The 24,729-nt window shown below is 40.8% G+C and overlaps 1 protein-coding gene across 1 annotated transcript in view; it reads left to right on the top strand.

Moving 5' to 3' along the window:
• The window catches only part of LHFPL7 (LHFPL tetraspan subfamily member 7), a 58,645-nt gene extending 33,979 nt beyond the window's left edge, over positions 1-24,666 (top strand). Inside the window, exon 3 of the mRNA XM_066333467.1 lies at positions 21,514-24,666. Coding sequence (XP_066189564.1) covers positions 21,514-21,740 — 227 coding nt within the window. The 3' untranslated portion in view covers positions 21,741-24,666. The remainder of the gene's footprint in view (positions 1-21,513) is intronic.
• The last annotated feature ends 63 nt before the right edge of the window (positions 24,667-24,729 follow it).

Below are 24,729 nucleotides of genomic sequence, written 5' to 3'. Positions count from 1 at the left end.
TTGTCATCTGCAAAGGCTTAAGAGCTGTTGGTTCACTACAGCAATAGCCTGCTGTCTCAGAGAAGAGCTAACACCTGCCATCAAAAGGGGACTAAAGTGCTTTGCTTTAAATAGCTACCGAGGTTTTAGTTGCTTTGAAGTGACTGAGTGCATCCAAAATCTTAGAAAGCAACTGTTCTAAAATCCACCCATCCCTATTTCTGCCATTATAACAAAAGCAGTCAAGTCACAGCTGAGTGCAGCTCATAATTCCCTGCAAGAAGAATCACCAGGTTCAGTTTCTGAGCTGAGGACAGTGGCTAAGTGGTTGGCCCTGTCTGCAGAACATTGCTGAAAGGCAGCAGTGTGCCTTTGCTTACTCTGAGCAGAGCATTGCTCGAATGTTTCTTCTAAAATCTCATAACAGTTGTAAATCTGAGGAAAACCCTTCTGATCCCTGTGGATGATGGTCTAATTTGTTATCAGCACAGCAGAGAACAAAATCTGGACCTGAGCGTTCTACTCAAAGCAAGCTTTTGTTTGATGACATCTGAGAAATTGCAACAACTGGAATTAAACTATTTTACGTAATCCATTCATAAGATAGAGCTCATAAATAATAGTAGGAAAACAAAATGTCAAGCCAAACTGATTTAAAAAAAGCTTGAAAGCTGCCTTACAAATGAGTGGCACAATAGTAGCTCAGCAGTGAATGGTGATTAGTCTCTGTTCTGCAAACCAATTTATTTATCAATAGCTGAAGTTCAAAGATTATGCAAAAGTTTAACAAAGTCAAGGATATGTGACTAGGAAGAATGTGTCACACTGCTGCCTATATGGATTCAACAAAGGAATTTAAGGCTTTGTCTTCTTCCTAGTAACTGCAGAACAACTCTGTCTAAAGCCACAGCTTCCCTCTGGGCATGGGAGCAGATTTCCAGCTCCAGTTTCTGTGCCTCCTCTTCACCAGCTCTGGGGAGTTGAGTTAAATGGTCCTGACCAACGATGTCACAGTTTTCTGCTGCCTTTTGCCTCTGTTAACTGCTGTGGTACATGCCCAGCCTGTGGCTCGGACACAGCTCAGTTTCTGAACCTGGAAAACTCAGTGATGTTTCAGGAGAGATGAAGACTGTGAGTCTGCCCAGAGTTTTCCTGCACAGCATCCAAGTGTTGCAAAGAGGAGCCTTTGCACTGTCAGTTCATTTTCTCCTCAGAATCTCCATGGGAAGGGAATTTTCCCTCTTTAGATGTTCCATTAGAAACTGCTGCTGCAGAATCCATCAAATGCATTAGAAGTCCATTAGGTCTGTAAGGCTGCTGTTTGTTTTCCTGTGTTGTCTGAAGAATTTGGAAGGCCACAAGCTGTATGTTGCCTGTGGCAGATTATCCTGTGCAGGCTGGCTGTGTGCTCTGGCTGCAATATCCTGTGTGCAACAGGGATATGTGGCTTCAAGAGATGAGAGGATACAAGGCCCTTTCAATCTGCCTGTGCCTTTGAACTGTGTCACACAAAAATGACAGCAGTGGGAGACACAGCAAATGAAGGCCCAGAAGTTTAGCCCAAACTAACCACATCATTTTGCATCAAACAATTCTGTCTGATATATTTGCTCTATAGTCAGTTCTGAACTGCATATTCTTCCCTAAAGCTGCTTCAACAGGTGACACTTTGCTCAAATTATAGCTAGATCTTCATTAATGTATGCTGATGGTACTGAAAAATCCACGTAGGATAAATGTCCTGGAACATTTAATGATCTTGTATTAATTAATCAATTCTAACTTACATGCAAAGGATTATTTCAGGTAACACCATGAAACAGTTATTTCTAAGATAAAACAAGGCACAACAATTCTGTGCAACCCAGGATGATGAGGGGAATTAGGCAGGGCAAAGCTGACTGGGACACAGGATTAATCTTTGCAAACTAATGTCAAGCCAAGTGGGGAGTTTCAGCCAAAGCTTGTTCCAACAAGTGACGTGCAGTGATTTTGATGAATCCTCACGACACCCTGTTGAGATCTGGTGATGTTGTATAAACATGCAGCATCTTGGAATCTTGCAGAGAGCAGAGATACACCTGGTACAGCACAGAGGTCAGAGCTGAGCGTGTGAGACACTCGTCTGGTTTGTTGCAGCCTCCTGGGAAATTTGTTTGGGTTTGGTTAACTTGACTTTTAAATGTAGGCATCCTACAGAAGGAAACTTCCCTGAATGACAAGTCTGATGTAGTTTAACAAAACCATTTTTGAAATGCAGAACTCCAAACGTGATTAAAATGCAGGTTTTCCAATGTATATTTCATCAAGGCTAACCATGAACAATCCTTTTTAAGTATTTCCTTTGATGGCTGGCTGTTTATTTGGATTCAGTGAATGCAGGTTTGGTGAAAGAGGGTGTCAAACAGGTCAAGAGGCGAGACGGACACTGTGCCCTGGAAATTCAAGCCTTTATTATCTGGTCTCCACGGGATTTCCTTTCCTACACGGAAAAATGTGTGGTAATGCCATAGCAACAACAAAGGAACAAACATAGCAGGACATGTCTCTGCTGTTTAAGGCTTAGTAGACTGGATTTTGTAAATGACTGCATTTCCAGAACAGTTATTTTGCTTAGAATAATATAAACAATGAGAAGCTGAACTAAAGGCACAAGAAATAAGGATGAACAGCTTTCCATCTTCTCCTCGAGGATTTTGCCTGTAAGGCAAAAGGAGCCTTATAAATATTAAGGACGAGTTGAAAAATCCTCATTTTAATTTTAAACTGATTCCTCTTCCTCATCTCATACCACACTTACAAAGGAATCATCCTTAAGCCCCACGATAAACTCCTCACCCTGTGTGGGTAAGCACAGATGCAGAATACTGCATGTATTCTCTGCCAGTTAGTTCCCACAGACAAAATCTGCTGCCTGCTTCTTTGGCAGAGGGGCTTTGCTGAAGGATTCAGGAGTTAAATGGCCCTTGGGGAGCTGGGATGTCTGTGGAGATTCACAAAACGGGAAGAGAGAGCGGCACTTTAAGGCTGGACAGCTCCTGGTGTGGAGGTCCTGCTCCCAGATGATCCTGTCCTGTGTGCCAGCAGGACACAGAGCAAGGCATAATCCACTTTTTTCCCTATGGATTTGTTCTAGGATGCCACAGGAATGCATGGCTCACCACCAGCTCTCTTGAAGCCACATGCAAACAGTAGATCAACATGATTTATCAAAATCAGTTTATAATCATGACACTGATCTGTCAGTCAGCAGCCCCAGAGGGAAGTTTTTTGCAGCCCTCCCAGACCCTTTAAGATCCTTGACATGAAATGCAAGGCTTTCTGAGCTGCCTCCTGACCTCTCTTGTGACCTTCCTCTCACAAGCCATTATTCTCCACACAGTGGGCCCCGACAGCAGAGCCCATCAGCACCTGTCATGGAAAGGGTCTTGGCTAAAAACTCACAGTCTGGCTGCAGTATTTCAAACCAGCTCTTTATCAGAGGAGACCAAAGTCAAGCCAAGAAAAGATCTAAGGAGATGTCAGTAAGAAGGAAAAAAATCCCTCTAGTTTTCAGGACGGATGGGTAACTATAACCACCTTTCGTGGTTACCATGTTTGTGCTGGAGTAGATCTCAGCCTGGGTTTCCAGTGCCTTCATTTGCAAATCTGCCTTCCATACCCATTAGGGGCTCTAAAAAACAGTACCTCTGACCTCAACCTCTGCCCACTTCCCCACTGTAATCCTGCCTCTGATGATTTCTCTACGAGTGTCTTTAAAAAGAGCAGCCAAAGTTGGGCAGGATCCAGAGCCCATCAAAAACCCTAATGGGGAGAGGTCCCAACACGCCTCCATAATTAACACGAGCACATGACTGACAAACACACTGATAGGGCTTCATCCAAAAAGCTCCTTCATAAATATGTGCTGTCCTAATTATATGAATTCCCTAATAGTTCAGTACATGCCGAAATCATTTCAGTAGGCAGAAAAAGACATATCATAAGATTAACACTTAAACAGATTGGAAACATCTGGCTTTGGAAAGTGGATTGGTTAGACAGCAGCTTTTGCAGGGCTTTGCAGGGTTATTTTCCCCTTTGGATTAATCTGCTCGACTACAGAATAAGTATTTTTCTGACCTGCCAGCAGAGACAATATTAATAGTTTCTAATTCTTTAGTCAGCAGAACAGTAGGGTGAAAGCATGCTTGGGATTGGATAGAAGGGAGTCTTTATGATCCTCCAGCATCCCTTTAAATTCTCCTTCTGTCACTTGCAACAAAACAGGCACTTTTTGGTATGGAAAACACATGGCACACAAAGAAAAAAGGAAAAATAAGCCTGCCACCTCTAAAGGCAGAACTGCACTCGGATTTATGGGGTTGTGGCTAACGAACAGAATAACAGCTGATATCTTTTTATGGGTGATTGAGAAAAAGAAATGTATTTCATATACCATTATGTACTATTACACAATGGTTAGTCATCTCAAAGAGGTATTAGATGGACTTTTTTTTTTCATTAAAATGCTATTAACAAATGAAATGGGTGGGAGGAGCCATTGGCTTGGTAGTAGTAAATGACCTGATCACAGGTGAGTAATAATAATTGTGCATCAGCAGTGATCAGTGCCAACTTGACAGATAGCTCAGATTTGACTGGTAATATTTGGCATCAAACCTCATTTCTATGCACCCAGCTTCCTGCCTTCTATCTTTATCACCCAGTGCATTTTCTTTTCTGAGAGCAGGCTGATTGCTACTAATCTTCCAGCCTGTAACCTAATGCTCTCTCTTTAAATGAAGTCCCCATATTGTTGATAAAGAGTCATTGTGTTCGCTTATCTCCCTCCTCTCCAGAAGTGATAGCAGTAAATCTGACTTCTCAATTAACCTGTGCTGAATTAGAATCTTTATGATCAAATTGGTTGATGTCAGTTTTGGGGGTTTTTTTTGTTGGTTTGCGTTTTTTTTTTTAAATCTGGACTGCTTGAAACTCAGTGGGAATTAGGATTTGTGTATCTCACCAGAGCCTCTCTCTGTGTGTCAGACTGCTATGGTGTACACAGATGAGAAGCCATTTTCCTGTCATTCTTACAAATTGCTTCTCTTCCTGAAATTTTCGAAGGAGGAATGAACGTGGCATTGTGTTGCAGGGAAGGCAACAGAAATGAGATCATTTACACCATGGAAAAATAATGGATGTTTCACAGATGTAGCAAGCAAAGGAGAGTATGGCATAGATCTGTCTGTGAGACAGGAGCCAGACCTTCTACAAATTCATTACAATTATTATTTTAAATGTATTTTTCCAGGATGCAATGTTATACATTGGTACGTGGGAATGAAGACATTCAAAACTCAGTATATTTACGTCGCCTGTATATTTTCCAAACCGTTCTTTTCAGATTAAAGTAATCTGTGGCTCACAGATGCCACATCCCATATGGGAATCTCATCAAAGGTTAGGGAAAAAATTGAATGAGTCAAGGGAGGCAAGAATTTCCAACCAAGCCAGGGGAAGAGGCTCATGGGCTGGGAGCACATCCAGCCGTCCAGCCTTGACACTGCACCATCAGCCTGGGCTTTCCTCTGCTCTACTCCACAGAGTATCTCTGGTGCAGGGACATCCTGCTGCTCCCAGGGCAGCTTTACAAAGCCTGGTGTTAGACACTGTCTTCCCTGAATGTCTTAAAGCAGGGCTTAACCTGGCTTGCTCAAATTCCTTGGCATTTGACATAGATAAACCAAGGTTAATTACAGAATGTTTAATGAGAGACTGTATCTAAGATCATCAAAACGTCTCCTTCTTTAAAAAGCACGTAAATCTCATTAAAACATGGATACCTAAGAAAAGAGATTTAAGAGGCTAAATGAAAGCCCTGTCATTACTGCTTCATTTCCTTGCTGCTGTTTGAGTTTTGATGGGAAGGGCACTGGCAGATGATCCTACCCTGATTAATACAGTTCCGCTGAAGATTTCACCTGCAATTATTCCCTGTAGGAACACAAGGACCTGGCCAGGTTTAAATCAGCATGCCTCAGATATCTCCTTTATTCAACATGTAGATACTTCAAATATTTTTCTTGTTCAAACAGGGATGTGGAGCTGTAGTTCACCTAGACTGTGTTTATCTGGCACAAGAAAGCCTGCTCTGACACACAGAGAGGTTGGTACAAATCAAATTTTCCATCTCTCCACTACAGATTAAAGCACGAACCAAAACTAATGCCATAAAATAAAATCTGGTACAATGCAAAAGTTGTGCCAGAGTACACACTTGTTCTGACACCCACGTACATGACGTGCTGTAAAACTCCAGCCCAGGAGTGCAGACTTTTCCTAAGAATACTCCTCTGCCAAAGATTTCAACAAATGCTTTTTCTCTTTCCATTCAATATTTATGCTTTCCTTGTTAGATTCTGCTTAAATTCCCATTATTTCAGGAACTAACTGATGTTAGTGCAGTATTTCAAAGCACCTCCCAGTTAAAAGACATTAAGGTAATCCATGATAGTATAAATAAGAGGCTTTTTTAAGGAAGTCCTTGAGACATTTTACTGTAATGACAGCAGGGCTCATTAAACAGCTGCATCTCCTGCCCGGACTGGGGACGTTTGCAATGCCTGCTGTTTGTGACAGCCCCCAACGTGACCCCTGGGAACACAGCAGGAGCAGAGCTGGAGGATGTAAATTGGATTGCAAAAGGAGCAGAGTGTCAAAGAGCAGCCCGGGCAGTGCCGGGGGTTCTCCTCCCTTCCACCTGCTGTGCTCAGCAGGGTGACATTGTCCTGGGCACGGCAGCCACGTGCGCTGCACAGAAATCCCACAGTGTTTTGTCCAGAGCCTCCCAAGCAGTGCTGGTGTGGCAGCACCTTTCCCAGGGGCACATTTAGCTCTGTATTTCAGCTGTGCTGGTTTGGGGAATTTATCTCACATGGGTATCAGGAGCATGGAGATCAGACTTGCTGTGAAGGGCCCTTTCCTCCTCCTGCTGGGGATGCTCACGGCTGAGAGAAACCTCCTGAGCACTTGTTCCAGGCGGTAAAAGTTCAACTCGTTATGCTACAGAAGCAAAACATTCCAGTGAACGCATCCAGGCACATTGGGGTTTGATTAGAACTTTGTAATTTGCCACTGGACAATCTAGAGTGTGAATTTGTCTGCAAGTCATTTCACAAGGTCCAAGGGGTTATATCCTCCACGAGTCACTGAACACAGGTGAACTTTTATAAAATATTGTTCCGTCAGCCTTTCACTGTGTGTGTACAGAATACCAAGCTTCCAGGCTGCTGAATTAAAGCTGTAAATTTAAGCTGTCAAAGCCAAAAGATGTTGGACCAGGCAGCAGGTACCTTTATGACATTTCCTTATTACAAGCACTGAGATGCAATTGTTCATGGAGAGCATTAAATCAAATTGTGGATGGAAGCTGTGACAGAAACCCCCCAGGTTCCTGCCTTACCGCAGGCACTGCAAAGTACTCACAATTAACCTGCCTGGCTGGAGAGCTGCAGAGGGGAGATGCTTTTCTTTTGGATGGATTTTGCCATCCCAAATGGAACTGTACACTGTGACACCGAGCAGTTTGCCATTACCTTAATGAACTAAAGCCTGTGGAGCAGCTATTCCATCAGGGGCAGCATCTGCTGCACTGCCCCTTTGGCGGTGGTGCTCCACTGAGCTGCATCCTCCTAAAATGGCATCAGGCTTGAAGGAGCAGCCACATTGTGCAGAGACACAGGAGAAAGAGGATGGGTTGATAAAATTAATGATGCTAGAAGGGTACTCCTGTGCTGAGCAGGTTATTTGGCTGTTGGTTGTATCTTACATGACCTGCAATAGATCAGTAGATGCAGACTCTGACAAGAGCTCACCTGTCTGCACTGAGTGAAAAGTTTCGGGGGAACACATCCCTGAGGACAGCAGAGATAAACCTGAGCTGTCAGAGCCATTCAGCCAGGCCACGGCTTCCCATCAGGGCAGTTTACTCGGGCTTTGTTGTTGATTGTTGCACTCATTGCTTCTTTGTAGTCCATCAGATTTAATTCTGTCCGTGGATGCAGTAATTAGACGTTCCTGGTTTTATGAAGGGCTAATAGACCACCTAAGGCTTTGTGTAAATTAGTTAATGTTTCCTCCTGCAATGCTGCTGTTTGTCCTGTGTTGTGCTGGCAGGTGCAAAATGTTCCTTGCAAAAGCATAGGGAGAATCACTGAAGTACAGCAAATGCTTAGGGGTTTTCCAAGGACAGGGTTAAAGGATCATGTTCTTTATGATATATATGAGCACAGAATTTATTTTATATTTCGTCTGTAGCCCGAAATGCCTTAAAATTGCTGCTGAGAAAGCAGATACCTCAGAGGAAAAATATCCTTATAAGGGACATGGAGGCAAAATAATAATTTCAGGAGGTGTTTAAGCCAAATGGGAACGGTGACAGTGAGCAAACAGCCTAAAAGGAGCATGGAATATCATCCGGTTTGCACTGAAACACAGACTTGTGGAGCAAAATTTTTAGGCTGGCTGCATAAAAATTAAGGATTCTGTAGGGAAAGGTAAACTGGTGTTGTCAGATAACAATCTGCTAGTCACACTGCAAGAGAATTGTGGCTCTTTGTAGATATCTGGGGCTAAAACCTGGCCTAATGAGGTGGGTGGCAACATTTCTGTTGACTCAGTATGTGCCGGATTTCATTCTAATTCTTTAACTGTTTTTATTTCCTGTAAACAATCCCGCCTAGAGCTGAGGAACATTTTTAAGTGAGGGTTTATTCCTCAGTGCTTAACTATAATACATTAATAAATCAGTAGCCAAACTAAATAACTACTGGTTTTCGATTATATTTCAGCCTTCTCATGTATTTCTGGTCTTCCTCTTTCTCATGTTATGCTGAAAGCAAGTCCAAAATCCACATTTTCTGGCAATTTTGAGATGCCCATAAGAAAGGTAACAGATACTCAGCTCTCCCAAGCAATCCCTGCCCTGTGTTCAGGCTGTGGTGGAGGCAAAAGCCCAGCATTAGTTCAGCTTTGGTTCCCTTCCTTTTCTGCTGATCCCATGAAATTGAAAAAGCAAGGGGGAAAATACCAAAAGATCCCATCACATTTTCTCCAGTTTAAAGTACTAACTATCATGTTATGAAAAAGCCTGAGGTAAGCCTCAAAGCTGGATCTCTTACATGGCAATTTCCTTGAAGAGTTGTTGGATCACATTTTTGTAAGGGTTTCTTCTACACACGAGTTTTTCATTGCATCTATTTATCCCAGTAACCTGGAATTCATTTATCTGACAAAGATATTTCCATGAGTGAGCTTCCAAACACACAGAGGAAAAATATGACACATCTGCTTTTAGTTTGTCCTTTCTGTGGCTAATTTAAAAATGAACACTAAGGGAGCTACGTGTCAGGCTCAGAGGATTCACCTCATTACTAGCAGACTTCTAACTCAGAACAGAAAATAAAATCTGAAATAAAGATTTCAAATGCCACATTGCAAACTTCTAGATGGCAACAGATGTGCCAAACCACAGAATCAATATGGCTCTGATAGAGTGGAGGAAGGATTGCAATCAGTAAGCAGTTTCTTGGGTACTAAAAAACAGACAGGGATTTAGATCAGCTGGTGAAAAATCCTTTAAATCTTCCAACTTGTTCCCAAGTCTCTTGCACAGTGATCAGATACAGCAGACGAGGCCTTGTGTCCTCCCCTGAATGGAGTATCTGAGCAAGCAGCAGAAATGCCTTAGTTTGGGAGCTCAGTGCATTTAGAGTCTCTAAAATGGATGCGGGGCCTCTTTCTGCCTTTGTCAGACAAAACCCTAATGGAACTGGGACAAGAACAAGTGCTGTTGTGTCCTGTGCTGTGCTGAGACATGGGGTGTTATTTCTTAGAGGGAAAATGGGTTAAATGGATGGAAATGTTTGGCCCTTGATGGCTGATGTGTGCACTTAGGGTTCATCATCTGCCCTGCCTAGATGCACATCACTTCTGCCAGAACAAATGAGTATTTTCCTGATTAATCAGGAGCCCTCAGGGAACTGCTCTTTCTGTACATATATTATGATCATTAAGGAGCCTGACTACCCTGTCCTTGTTGCAGGCTGTGGGAAATGCAAAGCAAATTGTGCAAACTACACTCTGTTTATTGGACACATTTCTCTGTATCTCTTTCAGTAATGGTGTAATTCAGTATCCTGAGATGACAAATGATGTATTTAAGCTCATTTTCCCATGCTGCCCCATAAATGTTATTAACTCGAACGCTGAAACGCAGGAAGATGGAAATGCTGTGGGGATTTTTGGCAGTGCTGAAGGAAGCCCCTGTCACGGGCCCTGCCTGGGGTGTTCCTCACTGCTGTGTGTGGGGTTGGCAAGGGGGGTCCCAGCTCTCAGCAGGGCACAGCTGAGCAGGGCTGGCTGCTGGAGTCACACAAACCCAGCTGCAGGGCTGGCACTCCTCCCAGAGCATCCTCACACCCCCATGGTTTGGACAGAGCAGCAGAACAGGGGCAGGACAGAGGACACAGCCCTTTACTCTGTTTGAAAGCACACCTTTCACTCTGCAAACACATTACTGCTTAAATCACATCTGACAGGCTCCAGAGGAATTGCTGTGGGAGCAGTGCCTGAGTTTGGGAGGCAGGAGTGACTGTGTCCACCTGACAAGCAGAGGGCTCCTCCCACCCACCCGTGTCTCATCATTGTTCTGTACTGGACACCTAATTAAACAGCAAATTAACATTAATTGGTACCCCTTCTGCTGGCACAACCACCTCATTGTGGTACTGCATAAGGATCATGGAAGGCTTTCCACTAATGCTTTTCTCAAATGACAGAGAATTTTCCTGGTATTGTCCTCTGCTGGGTCTACATTGATTTCTTTTTTAAAGTTGAAAATCTATGATGTAGTGCTCTTGAAAAATTAGGAAAACAAATCATCCTCCAGCCCAATATAATAGGTAACGTTTCAAATGCTGGCTAAAACCCATGTGAAAGGAGAGAGAAATATGCATCTTTTGATTACAAGACCCGAGCTTAGAAATTGGCTTCACTTCTCTGACCCCCTGGACTGGAGGGGCACCACTTTTCTGGCACTCTCACAACTTAACAAGGTCATCTGCACTCCCAGAAGAAACTCAAAATTCATAACTGGAGTTTCAGGTAATAAAAAAGAGAAGAAAGAGATACTGATTTGCAGTTCCTTTACATAAAAATATATTCAAGGAAATATTGGGATCTTATCGCTACAGTTGGGGCCTTAAGCAGTTCATTTATTAAGGAAGTTCAATGTTTATTTAAGATTTCAGCTCCCCTTAAAAAATATCTAGAAAATAAATGAAGTTCAATGCCAAAAAACCCACAGCAGAGCTATTCTTGTATTAATAAAACAATGGGAATAATACAGATGTCCTTGAGAGTAACTCTTTCTTACAGAGATAAGGAGTGATTAATGGGAAATTTGTTCTTGCCAGAGGTGGCTTTCAACAGTAAGTAAATAAATAGTACGATCCCATTCTTGCAGTCCACCTACCATAAATATTATTAATCTGGTAATAGGAAGCTGTAATACTGCTGGCCATTCAGAGGTTAAGATTCTGAAAACACCCTTGCCCCTAAGGTTATTTTGTTGATGATGTCATTTACTATAATGCCACAGGAAAAAAAAAATGGCATGGCAACCAATTCAATTCAGTTTTAAAATAATTTCCAGAATAGAATGCTTATTTCTGACAGTGTCACTGCACCTGCTCAAAATCAGCTAAAGAGCTTAGCCTCAAGGAATGGAACAGCCTTTATGAAGCTGAATTTTAAACCTGAGGGAGTGCTGGAGCAAATTAATATGGGTTATGTCCAGTGGCACATGTGCTGCAGCAGCTGGAGTCCCCCTAAGCACTCAGTGGGAAGCAGGACATTGCCAAAAGGCACCAACCTCCTGCAGCTCTCCTTAGCCTGAAGTTACTTGCACAAGAGACAGATTTCCAATAGAACCTTAACCAGAGATGGGGAAAAAAAACCCTCCTCCACACAGACATTCAATTGTCCCCATAGTTTATTTATGAATTCTGGATTTCATGGGCCAAATTTATTAACTAAGTTATTCTGTCAAGAAATATAAATGATGATCATTTGTTAGCTGCACCTCTTGAATAACAGTATCAAAGTGTAATAAAATTATTGAGGGGATTTATTAACCTGATGAAGTAACTCATTAAATCCTTCAAATGCATTAATGAAGGAGGAAGTGGGGGCCTTTTGGTATAATTGGAGATGGGAAATTGTGCAGCTGGGCCAACCTGATAAGAAGGCTCAGATATTCCAAAACACTTTCATTTAGCTGGTAGTTTGGGGTATTTCTATCACTACTCTGGATTTCAACATGATTTTTCTAATCTAGGTAGCTCTGCATCAGAACACAACTATTTTTTTGTTGTTGTTGTTTTACTACTTTCTTCTAGCAGCTTTGGACTAAATTAAGCTCTTGTGTGAGACGTGGCTGGGGTTCTCTAAAGCTGATCTGTCTGCTGTTAACTGAGGGTGGCTGGACCAGCACAACCAGCTCAGGACAGTTTTGACCACAGGTTTTAAGAGGACACTACTCAAAGTTCCTGTTTAAGACTTGGCTAAGGAACACAGGGCTGAAGTCAAAACATCAGATGTGCTGTGCTGATTCATTTACACAAACAGCCATCAGTGACAGCAAACCCTGCTCAGGGAAAATAAAAGCTGGATGTTAGAAAGAGAGTGGGAGAGAATGGATCAGAGTGCCATGTGCACCTGAGGATCAGTGCTGGGATCACCTGCTGCATTTCCAGGCAGCTTTCAGTGAAGTAGCAGTTGCTATCCCATTTTCCATCTGCAGAGAGCATCTGGCTCAAGCCAGAGCTGACTCTATTTATAATGTTTCTAAAACCACTGAATTGTCATACCTGCACTGTTCCAGTGAGCAGCATTAAATCTTCCAAGCACTCAGAGAGCATCACTGCTGGAGGTGCTGCTCGAACCCACTTCAGCAGGACAGGGGCTGCATGTGGCTACAGCTGTGTGGCACCTGGGCTGTGAGAGAGGAGCTCTGGAGCAGACAATCATTTCCAGCATTACTCGTGGTGTGGCTGATTTATGGTGGGCTGGAATCAGCAGCATGAAATGAGGGTTGTTACAGAACTGTTCTTTATGATCAAGTGGTGGCACGTGAGCTTCTGCTGACTGATGACATTCACAGGACTAGGACATCTGAGAAACAGAAAACTCTGCTTTCAACCCCCTGTCAAGTAGTTTTTATGAGGAGATTTGAAAACATGCAATTTGTGTCTTCCTGGTAGTTCCTATGCCCTGGGAAAACTGAAGCTGGTCTTTGTAGCTTAAATCAATTAGGAGAAGGATGTAGGTTGTCGTTTTTGTTTTAGGCATGTATTTTTCATGGTTGCATTCCAGATAAAACGCTGTTGTGTCAGGGATTCTAATCACCTTTCAGCCATATATGTAAAATACATGTCTCTGAAAGAGGTAATGAATGTGATATCCCTGAGGCTTGGAGACTGCTGCGATGTGAAGTGCAGCTGTAATGAAGTGAGACGTGGGCATTATTCTCAGACCTCCCACCACCACTGCCTTGGCTGCCAGCGTGAGAGACAAGGTAGAGAATGGGCAAAGTCAAAATAAATTCACTGTACAACGCTTTAGAATAAGGTCACCTCTGGTGGAAGGCTGGTATTTAATGGCCACCAGGTTCATTATAAATCTGTTTTCATCAGTGTCTGCTCTGCTTAAATTGTGAGTCTTGGGAGAGGTGAAAAGATTGATTTAAAACAGACCTGTGGGCTGAGCAGGTAGGGAGGAGAAGGGAGCGAATGTGTCATGTGGAATCATGACATTTCAGGTGATCTACACCTCACTGCCTGTCTTTTGGACCTCAGCCCCTGTTCTAAATAGCTATTTAAGAACTTGGATTTGACAGACAGAGCAGGAGCCAAGACCTGCTGTAGGCTGGGCAGCATCTCCCCTTCCCAGGTGAGCTGGCTCCAAAGGAAAAACAATATAAATGTGTTTGTTCCAGCTGCACGTGGACCCAGGCTGACACTGTTCCTTTTGCTAGGGAATGCATCAGATGGTAGGTGGAAGCTGCTCTTGTTCTCAGCCAAAAGATCATAAGAAAAAGCATTAATTTAAATTTTCAGTCATCAGTTTCATTCCCTGCTTGCACTGAGGAACATAGCAGTTTTGGCAAGGATAGGTTAATTAAGAAGAGAAGCAAAGCATTTGCCACCCTGATTTCTATTTGTAGAAATGTGCATTGCTTAGAAAATATGTACCATGTTATGTTTACCTAAAATAGAACAACTGAAATATGCACTTTTTATTAGCACTTCTTAACTGTTGAATAAAATGTGACACAAAGATAAGGGAACACAGGCACATTACAGGCATGATACATTCTGAACATGCTGCTCTCAGCTAGAGAATCCAACACTTAAATATGTCAATATTACATTATTAGTCTGCTTCTGTGTTTGCTGCTCTGAGAGAGATGAAGTGAGCATGACTTATATAATTTCCAAAAAGAATAAATAGAAAATCTATGTAATTATTGAAGCAGTACTAAAGAAGAAAATCATAATGGTTTCCAAATGAGAATGCATCTGACAGTCCTCATTTCTTAGCTCTCTGACTCTTGTAAAATTTCATGTAACACACACTGCTATTTTGAGAAACATTAGCTCTTGTCTCTCTTTTACAGTCTGCTAAAGAGGCTGTATTTCTCCTAACCTTGCAGATGACAAAATGCACTCCTTCACCATAGTCTACACAGCACTAGATCATTTCAGGCTTTCCAAGTAAATGACACGCAACTCTATAACTGTATGATTAGGCCCATAGATTACCAGATTACAGCTATAAATCTTCACCATAGCTACCACTCACTTGGGCAGAAATAGTCAAGTTTCATCATTTGTTCTCATGTAGAAAACATGCCGTGAAATGTAGCCTCAAAGGTCACTGGGATGGCATTTCCTTTTGTGGCCCTTAATAAACTTGCAGCTAATGCAGTAATTACCAAGCCCAATTACCTCTGTGATGGCTTCAGAGGATTTCTTTTCCAAAGTCTGGATAGTCAGATTCCACTCCCTTCAGTTAATAAGTAAGATAGATTGAGCTATTCCTACAGTTGTTAGACATTTCTGAAACAGGTTATTTGTAGAATGAGGGAGTTGTGCCAACAGAACCTGAGCTGAGTATTTTAGTGGCACTAAAAAAATTGTGTACAAAAGGTGCATGGACACCCTTTTGGTGCTAGCTTTATTTACAGTAAAGTGTTCCTACTCTATCTCAGATAAATCCAAATAAACTGAAATGGAAAACATTGCCCAGCTTTTGATATACACGTATTTCTCCATAATTTTGCATATATGTACATACATAAAAATACAACCTATTTTATCTGATGCAGTTCCTTAGCTTGTGAGCTGGAGTCACAGACTCAGCATTTCTTTAAACACAGAGTTTGGAGACACTGTACAAACGAACCCCTTCCCTTTGTTAGCTACAAAGGGGTTTGACAAGCTACACAGCTCTCGCTATAACTACATTTATATTACAGCTGCTAAGTGCTAACTTGTGAGTTGCACCATTTAGAAAAGCCAGAAAAGGAACTGCTATAATCTACTCCTTTGGCACCAGTCCAGCACTGATAGAAGCTCCTCAAATCACAACATGTTTGACTGAAATGATGCCAGTGGAATAATTCTTTACAAAGAAGAGCTGAAGTGTGGTACGTTAGAAGTGGCTGTGCCATTATTAGGAGTTCCAGCTCTTTATTCAGTTACAAAAGAAGGCAGCTACATCTTTATACCAAGCATATGGGCATTATTATCCCCTTTTCCTGCTCTTCTTTTGGTTTCCTTGGAGGGAATAATTGCTAGGGCAGCTTCCAAGAGTTTGAACTCCAGGTACCTGCCATGCACCTGCCATGAGTTCAGCAGAGCAGAATGGCATTTAACAGTCTCCCTGTTTGCCTCATCCTCCAAAGTTCAGCTGTTGTAACAGTAGGATTTTAGTCTGGTGTCTTTTATCTTTGAGAGGTCACTTTCCTGGTTATTTTACAGTCAGTTTATTTATAGTTATACAGTTTCAGTTATTTATATGTAATAGACATTCAAAGCGATGCCTGCTGATTTTAGATATATTTCAGCTCTCTCCAAATTACTCTGGGTAATTCCTCCTTTCCTGAAGTAGTCAAAAGGAAATCACTAATTTTCAGATAAGCCCAGAATTCCATCTTGTTTCTATTTGTACACTGATGTGCAGCTATTACTGACAAAAACCTTGGATCTTACTTGGCACTGTCTTCAAAGGATAGATATGGAAGAGAAATACTGGATACCTCATTTTTGTAGAACGGAATTTATCCAAAATACCCCAAATATAGAAACCCTTCAGGCACACTACAAAAATATTTGCTTGGGAAGAGTGCTGGGAAGGATTGAGTGTAGGGCAGCCAAGACAGCAGGACAAGAGGTGACATTTTTGAAGATGTTTGGCTGTGTTACTGGCTGCCAGGTTTTCCCTGTTACCTGTATTTCTGGCTTGGTGTTAAGCTGTCTGTGGCTTTGGATCAGCACCTGCTTACTCATTTAAGATCATGTAAGCAAAATCACATAAACATATGGAAAAAGCTGGAGAGCAGCTAATAAAATTATTAGGTGAATAAAATGTATGAGCCTGAGAAGAAACATGTTATTCCAAGTCAACTGATTGTGCATATGAAGAACTGCCAGGTTTAATAAAGGAGTTAATGGCTTATATGTAAGAGGAAACTTCTTGATGAGATGAGTGAAAATTGCTTTGGTAGATTAAGCTCTGTCAATAAAAATCTTCTAAGAAGACGTAAGACTGTGACAATCTGTAATAGGGTTGGAATAATACCCTTGCTTTCCTGTGATTCAACCCTAATTCTAATGATTGTCTGATACGTCCCTCAAGCTTGCAATTAATCCGTCATTGTCACAAGCATCAGGAATACAATACACTCCTAAAATAAGCAAATTAAATTTCTAAGACAAACTAATCTTCTTACAGCGTGTAATTTCAGGAAGAGAATTCATGCACACAGTATATTTCACTACTACACATCACGTAAACATATTAACAGACACAATAAAATAAGACGTGTTTTTTGTTCTCTGTGAGCCACCTTTGGATTTCCATCCATTCCAACATTAGTATGGAAGGACAAAGATAAGCTTAGCCCAGTTTAACCATTCCTGCTTCACAACACAGAAAATTATTTAATTACTGTGTTTCAGATGTTGGGAACTCCATCAGTCTTGCCAAAAGAAGTGGAATGGAAATAGCCTTTTTTTGTCATGGCATCTAAGAGTGTTGTACATTGGTGCCCTCTGCACACACTCCAGAGAACTGCATTGCTTTGCTTTGGTTTAAAATCAACTTGAAAATGGTGTGAGAGATTTAAATAATTAAACAGTTGTACAGGAACTTAATGAAATGAATAAACCATTGCACTGACAGAATGTTATATATTATTAATTTTAGAGTAGCAGAAAATGCTATTTTCCCCAACTAGAAGTGTCATTGATTCAGTATTTTCACCAACAATTTACATTTTCTTCCTACAAAACCCCGTTTTCTCTAAAAAGAAATGTCCTCCTTTCAAATAATACTCGATTCCTATTAAAGTTATGTTATTTAGAAACCAATCAATTCAGAAGCCTACTTTTCAAAAATAAAACCAGGCCTTGGCTAGCAAACGCTTCAGAGCTGAAACTGCCATTTACCATCTGGCTGTAGGACACCAGGGAAGCAAAGAGGATGAGGGTGAGACTGTAACTGTTTGGGATTAGAAAGTAGAAATAAAATATGACTTACTGTTGAACCAATGTGCTTGGCCTTGTCTCTGGGCTGCCCTCAGCTGTGGCCGTGAGTTAGTGGAGAGGGCTTAGGTGAGGAGAACCCAGCAATAACAAACACCTGGGTGGCACATCAGAAACAAAACAAGACAAAAGAGCACTTTTTAACCAGTCTTCATAGCTGATGGGAGATTAATCAAATTATCAAACCTTGTTAAAAAAGAACTCAATTATGCATTTTACCAGCAAGTCCCCTCATACCCCAGGGCTTCGTGCTGGAGAACAAACCAAAATATGTTTGTCTGGCCTCATCACCTTGTGTGACAGCAGGATAACGCCACGCAGAACGGTGAGATGCACTCGCTGCTGTGTTCTGACACCTTTGAAAGTGATGTTTGTTGTCGGAAAGCCGTGCAGAGGCGTGAGTGTTACACGAGGAGCCTAAATGGAGCCCCACTGTTTCTTTGTGCGCTGTCCCAGCTCGCTGTGCTGCTGACAGACACCACCATTAAGGAGTCATTAGCACCATGCCTGAAAGCTCGGCTTCTGCGGATAATAACGGGGCTATTCAATATTTGGAGCCTTTGTAAGAAAGAGGGCACCTAAATGAGAATAATGAGGTCATTCTATGACATGCCTGAGGATATGAAACCATGGGTAACTTTTTAGCCCGTTTGATATGTGAACATACACGTTCAGCTGTGGCAGATTATTTCTAGCCTTGGAAAAAAAAAATAAAATAAAGCTGCTTCTATTAAGTCACACCACGCAACATCAGCACCAAGTGGTAATCAAAACACTGTAAAACACAGCCTTCAAAACAATTCTGTGTAACCCAATCAAAAAGAAAACATATATGGAACAGATATGTGAAACAGAGCAAGGGGTTGAGACAGTGTCAGGAAAGCAGTGAAATTTAACAGTTAGGAAAGAATTTTTTATGACTTGAAAGGATTATTTCCAATTTCGCCTTTTTTTTTTTTTTTTTTTTTTTTTTTTTCCCATCGAATGAGATGCTATTTTGGCTCTGAAAAGATGAACAAACTGAAATTTTAATTTTAGACCTTCTTCTTGCTTAGAGCAGTAGCTGTTTCTTGTAAAACTGGCTCACTTTCCCAACATTTCACAGAAGGTTTTGTACCCCGGGGCTATTTCAAGATTCCTGGTGCAGTGGAGCAGCCTTGGGCTGCAGGAGCGCTGTGCTGAGCACCCCCTGTGCACCCCAGGCTCTGGGGCAGCCCCCTGTTCCACATCCTAGCTGTGTCACAGAGAACCTACCACCACACAGGTCCGAGGATTAACAGGGTTTAGTTCGTGGCTTAACACTCTCGCTGCTGTTTACAGCAGAAGTAGGAGAAGTCTCCCCTTTTTTGAGTTATTTCTGCCACCACAGGAGGTGTTCTGGAATTTTCCTGGGTGTGCAGGAGTGTCATGAGGCTCTCAGGCTCTTCTGGGAAAGCTCAGTGACCTTTACTGAACAAGAAGACAGAATCATGGAATAGTTTGAGTTGGAAGTGACCTGTAAAGGTTCCTCTGGAGCAAACAGAGATGTCTTCAAGTAGATAGGATTGCTCAGAGCCCTGTCCAGCCTGACCTTGGGTGCCTCCAGGGATGGGGCATCCACCACCTCTCTGGGCAGCCTGTGCTGGTGTTTTATCACACTCATCATGAAAGACTTCTTCCTTCTGTCTACTCTGAATCTACCCTGTTTTAATTTAAAACTATCACTCCTTGTCCTTGTCTGGTTTGGCTTCATTTTGACTGTATTTTCATTTTATATAGCTTTTAGGGGTGTCACACGTGCAGTTAGGGAGATTACATAACTTCATTGTACTCAGCCTCAGCACGTCTGGTTACTGTCAGGCCCCAAACGCAGGGACTCAGCTGCTGAACTCGCAGATCCATGAACTGCCCTGCCCTGGGCACCCCCAGCAGGGGCAGCTGCTCGAGGATCAGGAGTTGTGATCCTGGCTCAGGATGCTTGTGCTGGTTAGACTTTTCCCTTACTGGCTCTTGCAGCAGCACCTTTACCCACCTTGTGCTTGGAAAGAGGAAAAGGCCACAGCAACCACTGCAAAGTTATTCCTGAGGTGTAAAGGAAAGAGGGTGGGCTGCTGGAGCAGGTGAAACTCCTGGCTCTCAGAGTTCCACCTCTTGGCAGGCAGCTTCTCTTTGTACCCATGTGTGAGATACCCAGAGGGAAACAGACTTTGCTGCTGCTTCACTTTCTCTCCTTTTAATTTCCATTTTCTTCATCTTACTGTTTTCTACAAGGGATTAACTCAGTGGTTCCATTTGGACTAGAAGGAAAATTACAATTCAGATTATTCAGGGACATGTTAAACTTTTTGACTTAATCTAGCCCTCAAGCTTATTAAAGTGTTTTTTAATTAGAAAAGATTAATGAGTGATTACCCTTTTTTAGTGGATACTTTTAAGATTAAGCCTCTCCAATATTATAATTGATGTAATATGCATGTGCCCTACCAGAAAGGCAATCACAAACACAGAGAATATCACATAGTGTTTGTTTTATACTCCTAATGTTTCATTAGATGTTTGCAGGCTATGAATTATCTATCAGCTCAAACATAACTGTTAATTCTGGTTGCTTCTTGAATCACTACCCTGAATTTGAACAAAATAGTGTCCTGGAAAAAGGGGAAGAGAGGAAAAGAGACTGCTCCATGGTATCTTTTTAGTACATAAAATAAAGCCTTTTAAAACAGAGATTTTAAATACAGTGGTAATTGATTAGCAGAAGGGATAGGAAAGAAAACGTGGTTTCTCAGTGCTGTCAAACAAAAGGTGGTGTAACCTCTCACACCAGCCTGGCTCAGCCCTCTTCACTTCCAAGGTGGGCAGAATCAGGTTCCAAGAGTTGTTCCTGGAGGATTTAAATGCATCTTTATCTTACTCATGAGTTGTATCTTGGGCAGTCTTATTTTCGAAGTTGGAAAAGTGGTTCAATTACCTGCATAAGTTGATACTTGAATATGCCAAGGATTCCTTAAAGACTAAAATTTGTGAAGTTCTATTAAAAGCCAATGCAGGGTAATTGCAGGAGGCAAGCCTGGCTCTCCAAGGTCAAGAGACATAAAATAAATAAATAAAAAGAAGATAAATGGTGTTGTTTTTAATCAGTTGTTCAAATGCAGGATGTTTTAAACAATTTGAGTCCGTACTAATGAGTCTCACATTATCAGAATCTCATCAGCAGAATCTGAAAAACTGTATTTGAACTCTTTCATTGGAAGTTTCTATTTGGCAGAACAAAGTAATTGTTTGTCTCAAGCACAAAAATGCTGTTGAGAAGAAAGTGAAGCTGGTTTGGAATCTGTCAACTTAGGAATTCTTCTCCTCTGGATTCCATATCTGAACCACCTTACTTTTTACATGGCTACATTATTTGGATCACAGCGTTTCTGAAGTTATTTAATGGCAAGAGTTCTCATGAAAAAAATCCCAACTTGCTGCCTTGTGACACCACTGCTGTCCATAAGAGGTAATTATGAAAAGGAGGATAATCAGCCAATCACAAGGGGGTTTTATAAGCTGTGAGTTTTTCCGTTGATTTTAATATTATATATATATATATTTGCCTTGCTAAAATAAGGATTTTTTTTTTCCAAAAGAATTAATGTTTGATAATAACTGGTGTAATTTTTTTTTTCTTCCTCTCTAGTGTTCATAATGGCTTCTGGGCTTTTGGTTTACCCTTTTGGTTTCAACTCTGCTACTGTGAAGAGAGTCTGTGAGAACTCAGACATCTACTATGCAGGAGACTGCCAGATTGGATGGGGGTACATGCTGGCAATTGTTGGGGTCATGTTGTCTGTCTTTTTACCATTCTTTGCGAAATATGCACCAAAAGAGCACATATCTCCAACTCCTATACCTACAATTTTATAGTATTTTAGTACTGTTTAAGAACAGAACATTCCTGTCTACAGTAATGGGCAGAAATTATTAAAGCACTTCCAGTTGGCTGTGTTGCTAAAGAGAGGAGAGGAGATGGGGAAGAGAAGGTCAGATTGACAAAGACCAAAAGTGCATTGAAAGTCTTCCGTAAGCACGAGCAGCGAACACTCTGGAATTGAAATAGGATTAATCAGCAGCTTTTACACTGCTCTAAACAGATAATGGCAGAATGCCTTAGACAAAATAAAATAAAAAAATAATCAGTTTATCCTCAAAACATCTGTCTACCTCCCAGTTTCTTTTGTGTCTCAAAATTGTGAGTCTTAAAAGCTTCGATTCACTTTTGATATATTGTGAAATGTCAGAACTGTTATGAACCCAGTAACTTTAAAATCAATAATGATATTTTGTTACAATTATTTTGATTAGTGAAAAAAGCACCTACTAATAGCCACAGCCTAAAATTAAGATTGATAGCTAAAAAAGAATTGTATACAAGAAAAAAGTTTCTTTTTAATCTATATATATTAGCAGCACCTGCATTTTGTAAGTTCTGGGCACAGTTTTTACTTCTGCTCTAATTGCCAAGGTACAGAGACATCGTCATCAAGTCTTGGGTAAAACTGAAATTTCTTTTTTTCCAAGAGCTCCAACTATTTCCAAAGGCTTCGGGATGATTTAATACTTTAACAACAAGAATTGGTTTTCAATATTTCCTAAATTTTAATTCTAGGTGAACTCTAACAGAATGTTTTTAACTATGACAACTGTAGATTTTGGGTTTTGTTGTTTAAGGCTGAAAAGAAAAGATCTCTGTTTACAAAAATGTCTGTGCCCAATTGCCCTTATCTGTAGTGATAACACAAGCCAGAATGAACTAATTCCAGTATTTACACTGCAATTCAGAGTCCAGACTGTAAAACAAAAAAGTAAAATGCTATTGAACATCACTAGCAAAAATCTGATGCTGTGTCAGAATTACAATGGCCATATTTCATTAGTCTGTATGGAAATTCTGTGAGGTCTGATTTCCACAATAGCACTGAATTCATTATTATCAAGCATTGAAATAAGTGCACTTGATTGCCTTAAGCAAAAGAAACATTGGGTTCTAATCTCACACCACGGTTGTGTTTTTTCATTTAAAATAAAAATTTAATTCTAATTCTATTATCATCTTTTATTTTCTATTATTTATTAAAAAGAAAAATCACATAGATTATATTTAATTCAGAGCTGTACTTCTTAGTTTTGTATTTTGGCACAAACCAGGTGATCCAATTTATTATTCTTCACTTAGCTGAGTCCAACTGAGTCCTGAATTTTTATTTTTTTTAAAGGAAGGTGTACATGAAGGGACAGACAGAGACATGTTGAGGATGTATAAGAAAATGCAAACAGAACAATCACTGTGTTATTTTAATATACATCAAAGACTTCTGCAGTCTTGTTTCCATTCCTCACCCTTCTAAACTTCAATGGAACATTGCATTGTTTTCCAAAATAATTGACCTGTCGTTACATTTCCATGCACTCTAAAAGCAAATTCTGCACATAAACTTAGCAAGTTCTTTGAAAATACAGATTCCAGTGCAGAATTAAGTACACTGAGAAAGAGAGCATGAGTGCTCTGCACTTTTGCTCACAGGGACTCAGAAATTAAATCTTCCAAATATTTAAAAATAGGTTGAAGGAATGCCCTAAAGTAAGAAGAATGAACTTCAGTCACTTCTGTATATTGATGTGCTTTTCAGTGATGTCTTACACTTTTTTTTACGAATGGCTGAGATTGATAATTTTCATGTCAGAGTCAGAAAAGTGAGGAATAACAAACAACATGCAAAAAGAAAATAATCACCACAAAGTAGAGAGACAGAGATGCAGGCTTTTCTTTCCTAACCAACCTGTGCCTTTACACTAGAACCATTATACAAGACAGGATCAATATGGTCAAGAAAAAAAATCACCCAACAACTGAAAAATGTTGAGTAGTGTGTATAAACTGTATTGAGTAGGGTTTTTTCTGTTTTGTGTAATGTTTACGACTGTTCACTTAATGTTTCACTAGAAAAAGTGATTTGTTAGTGTCAAGTAGAAACTTCTTTCGCGAAATTCTAAACACTTCCTGAAAAGTAAAATTATTTTAGATTTTTATTAACAGCCATAACACAACTAGTAGACAAAGGACCTATTCCTGTCATTACTTATTAACGTAAGTTTCACATGTGCAGAACTGGAAGCATCAACCACATAACTGGAGTCAGTTTTAAATTACTATTACAGCAGAGTCTCACAATTCACAACACTGCTGTACCAACTCTTTTACTTCTAAAGCTCAGCTTCTGTTGTGCAAAACCATCAACCTCTGCATCCTACAACATTCTGCATCTTTTATGAGTCAAGCTAATGCTTCCAGTTGGAGCTTCCTTTAACACTTTGTAATATTTAAAGCTAATCAAATACATGTACATGACCTCTACAACAGGATTGGCAAAACCCTCCTGGAAGCATCCATGCTCTGAGCCTGCTTCACACTTGAAGGTGTGATGGTAATTCCAGTGATCCTTGCAGTAGTTGGTAAAGCACATCCTTTAGATCTCACCTGTTGCTGACAATGCCTGTGCTCACACTGACAGATCACTTTTTTAAACAAAGACTGTCTGCGCGTTGAACTGTGTAAAAGCGTTTTCCTGTTACGATTTGCTGGACCAGGTTCAAGTTTTATTCTAAATATATAATTTTTTAAGTGTAACTAAAAGCTGTATTTTCCATTAATGTGTTTCTGCGTTGACTAGCTGGCTCCTTTTTAGAATATTAACTGTTTTCTGTATTTGACTTGTTGGATACAATATTTCAATTATTTTAAATGTGAAATTTCCAATTGCCAACACTGTATAATAAAATAATTTAAAACAAATCCCGGTACTGTTTGCTATTTTCTTGACAACTCTTTTGTTTTGCAATTCCCAAGAGATCTGCT

The sequence above is a fragment of the Sylvia atricapilla genome, chromosome 20 (genome assembly GCF_009819655.1).
Source record: "Sylvia atricapilla isolate bSylAtr1 chromosome 20, bSylAtr1.pri, whole genome shotgun sequence".
Lineage (NCBI taxonomy): Eukaryota > Metazoa > Chordata > Aves > Passeriformes > Sylviidae > Sylvia > Sylvia atricapilla.
Note: the sequence above shows the minus strand (reverse complement) of the source record. Positions and strands in the feature narration are given on the sequence as shown.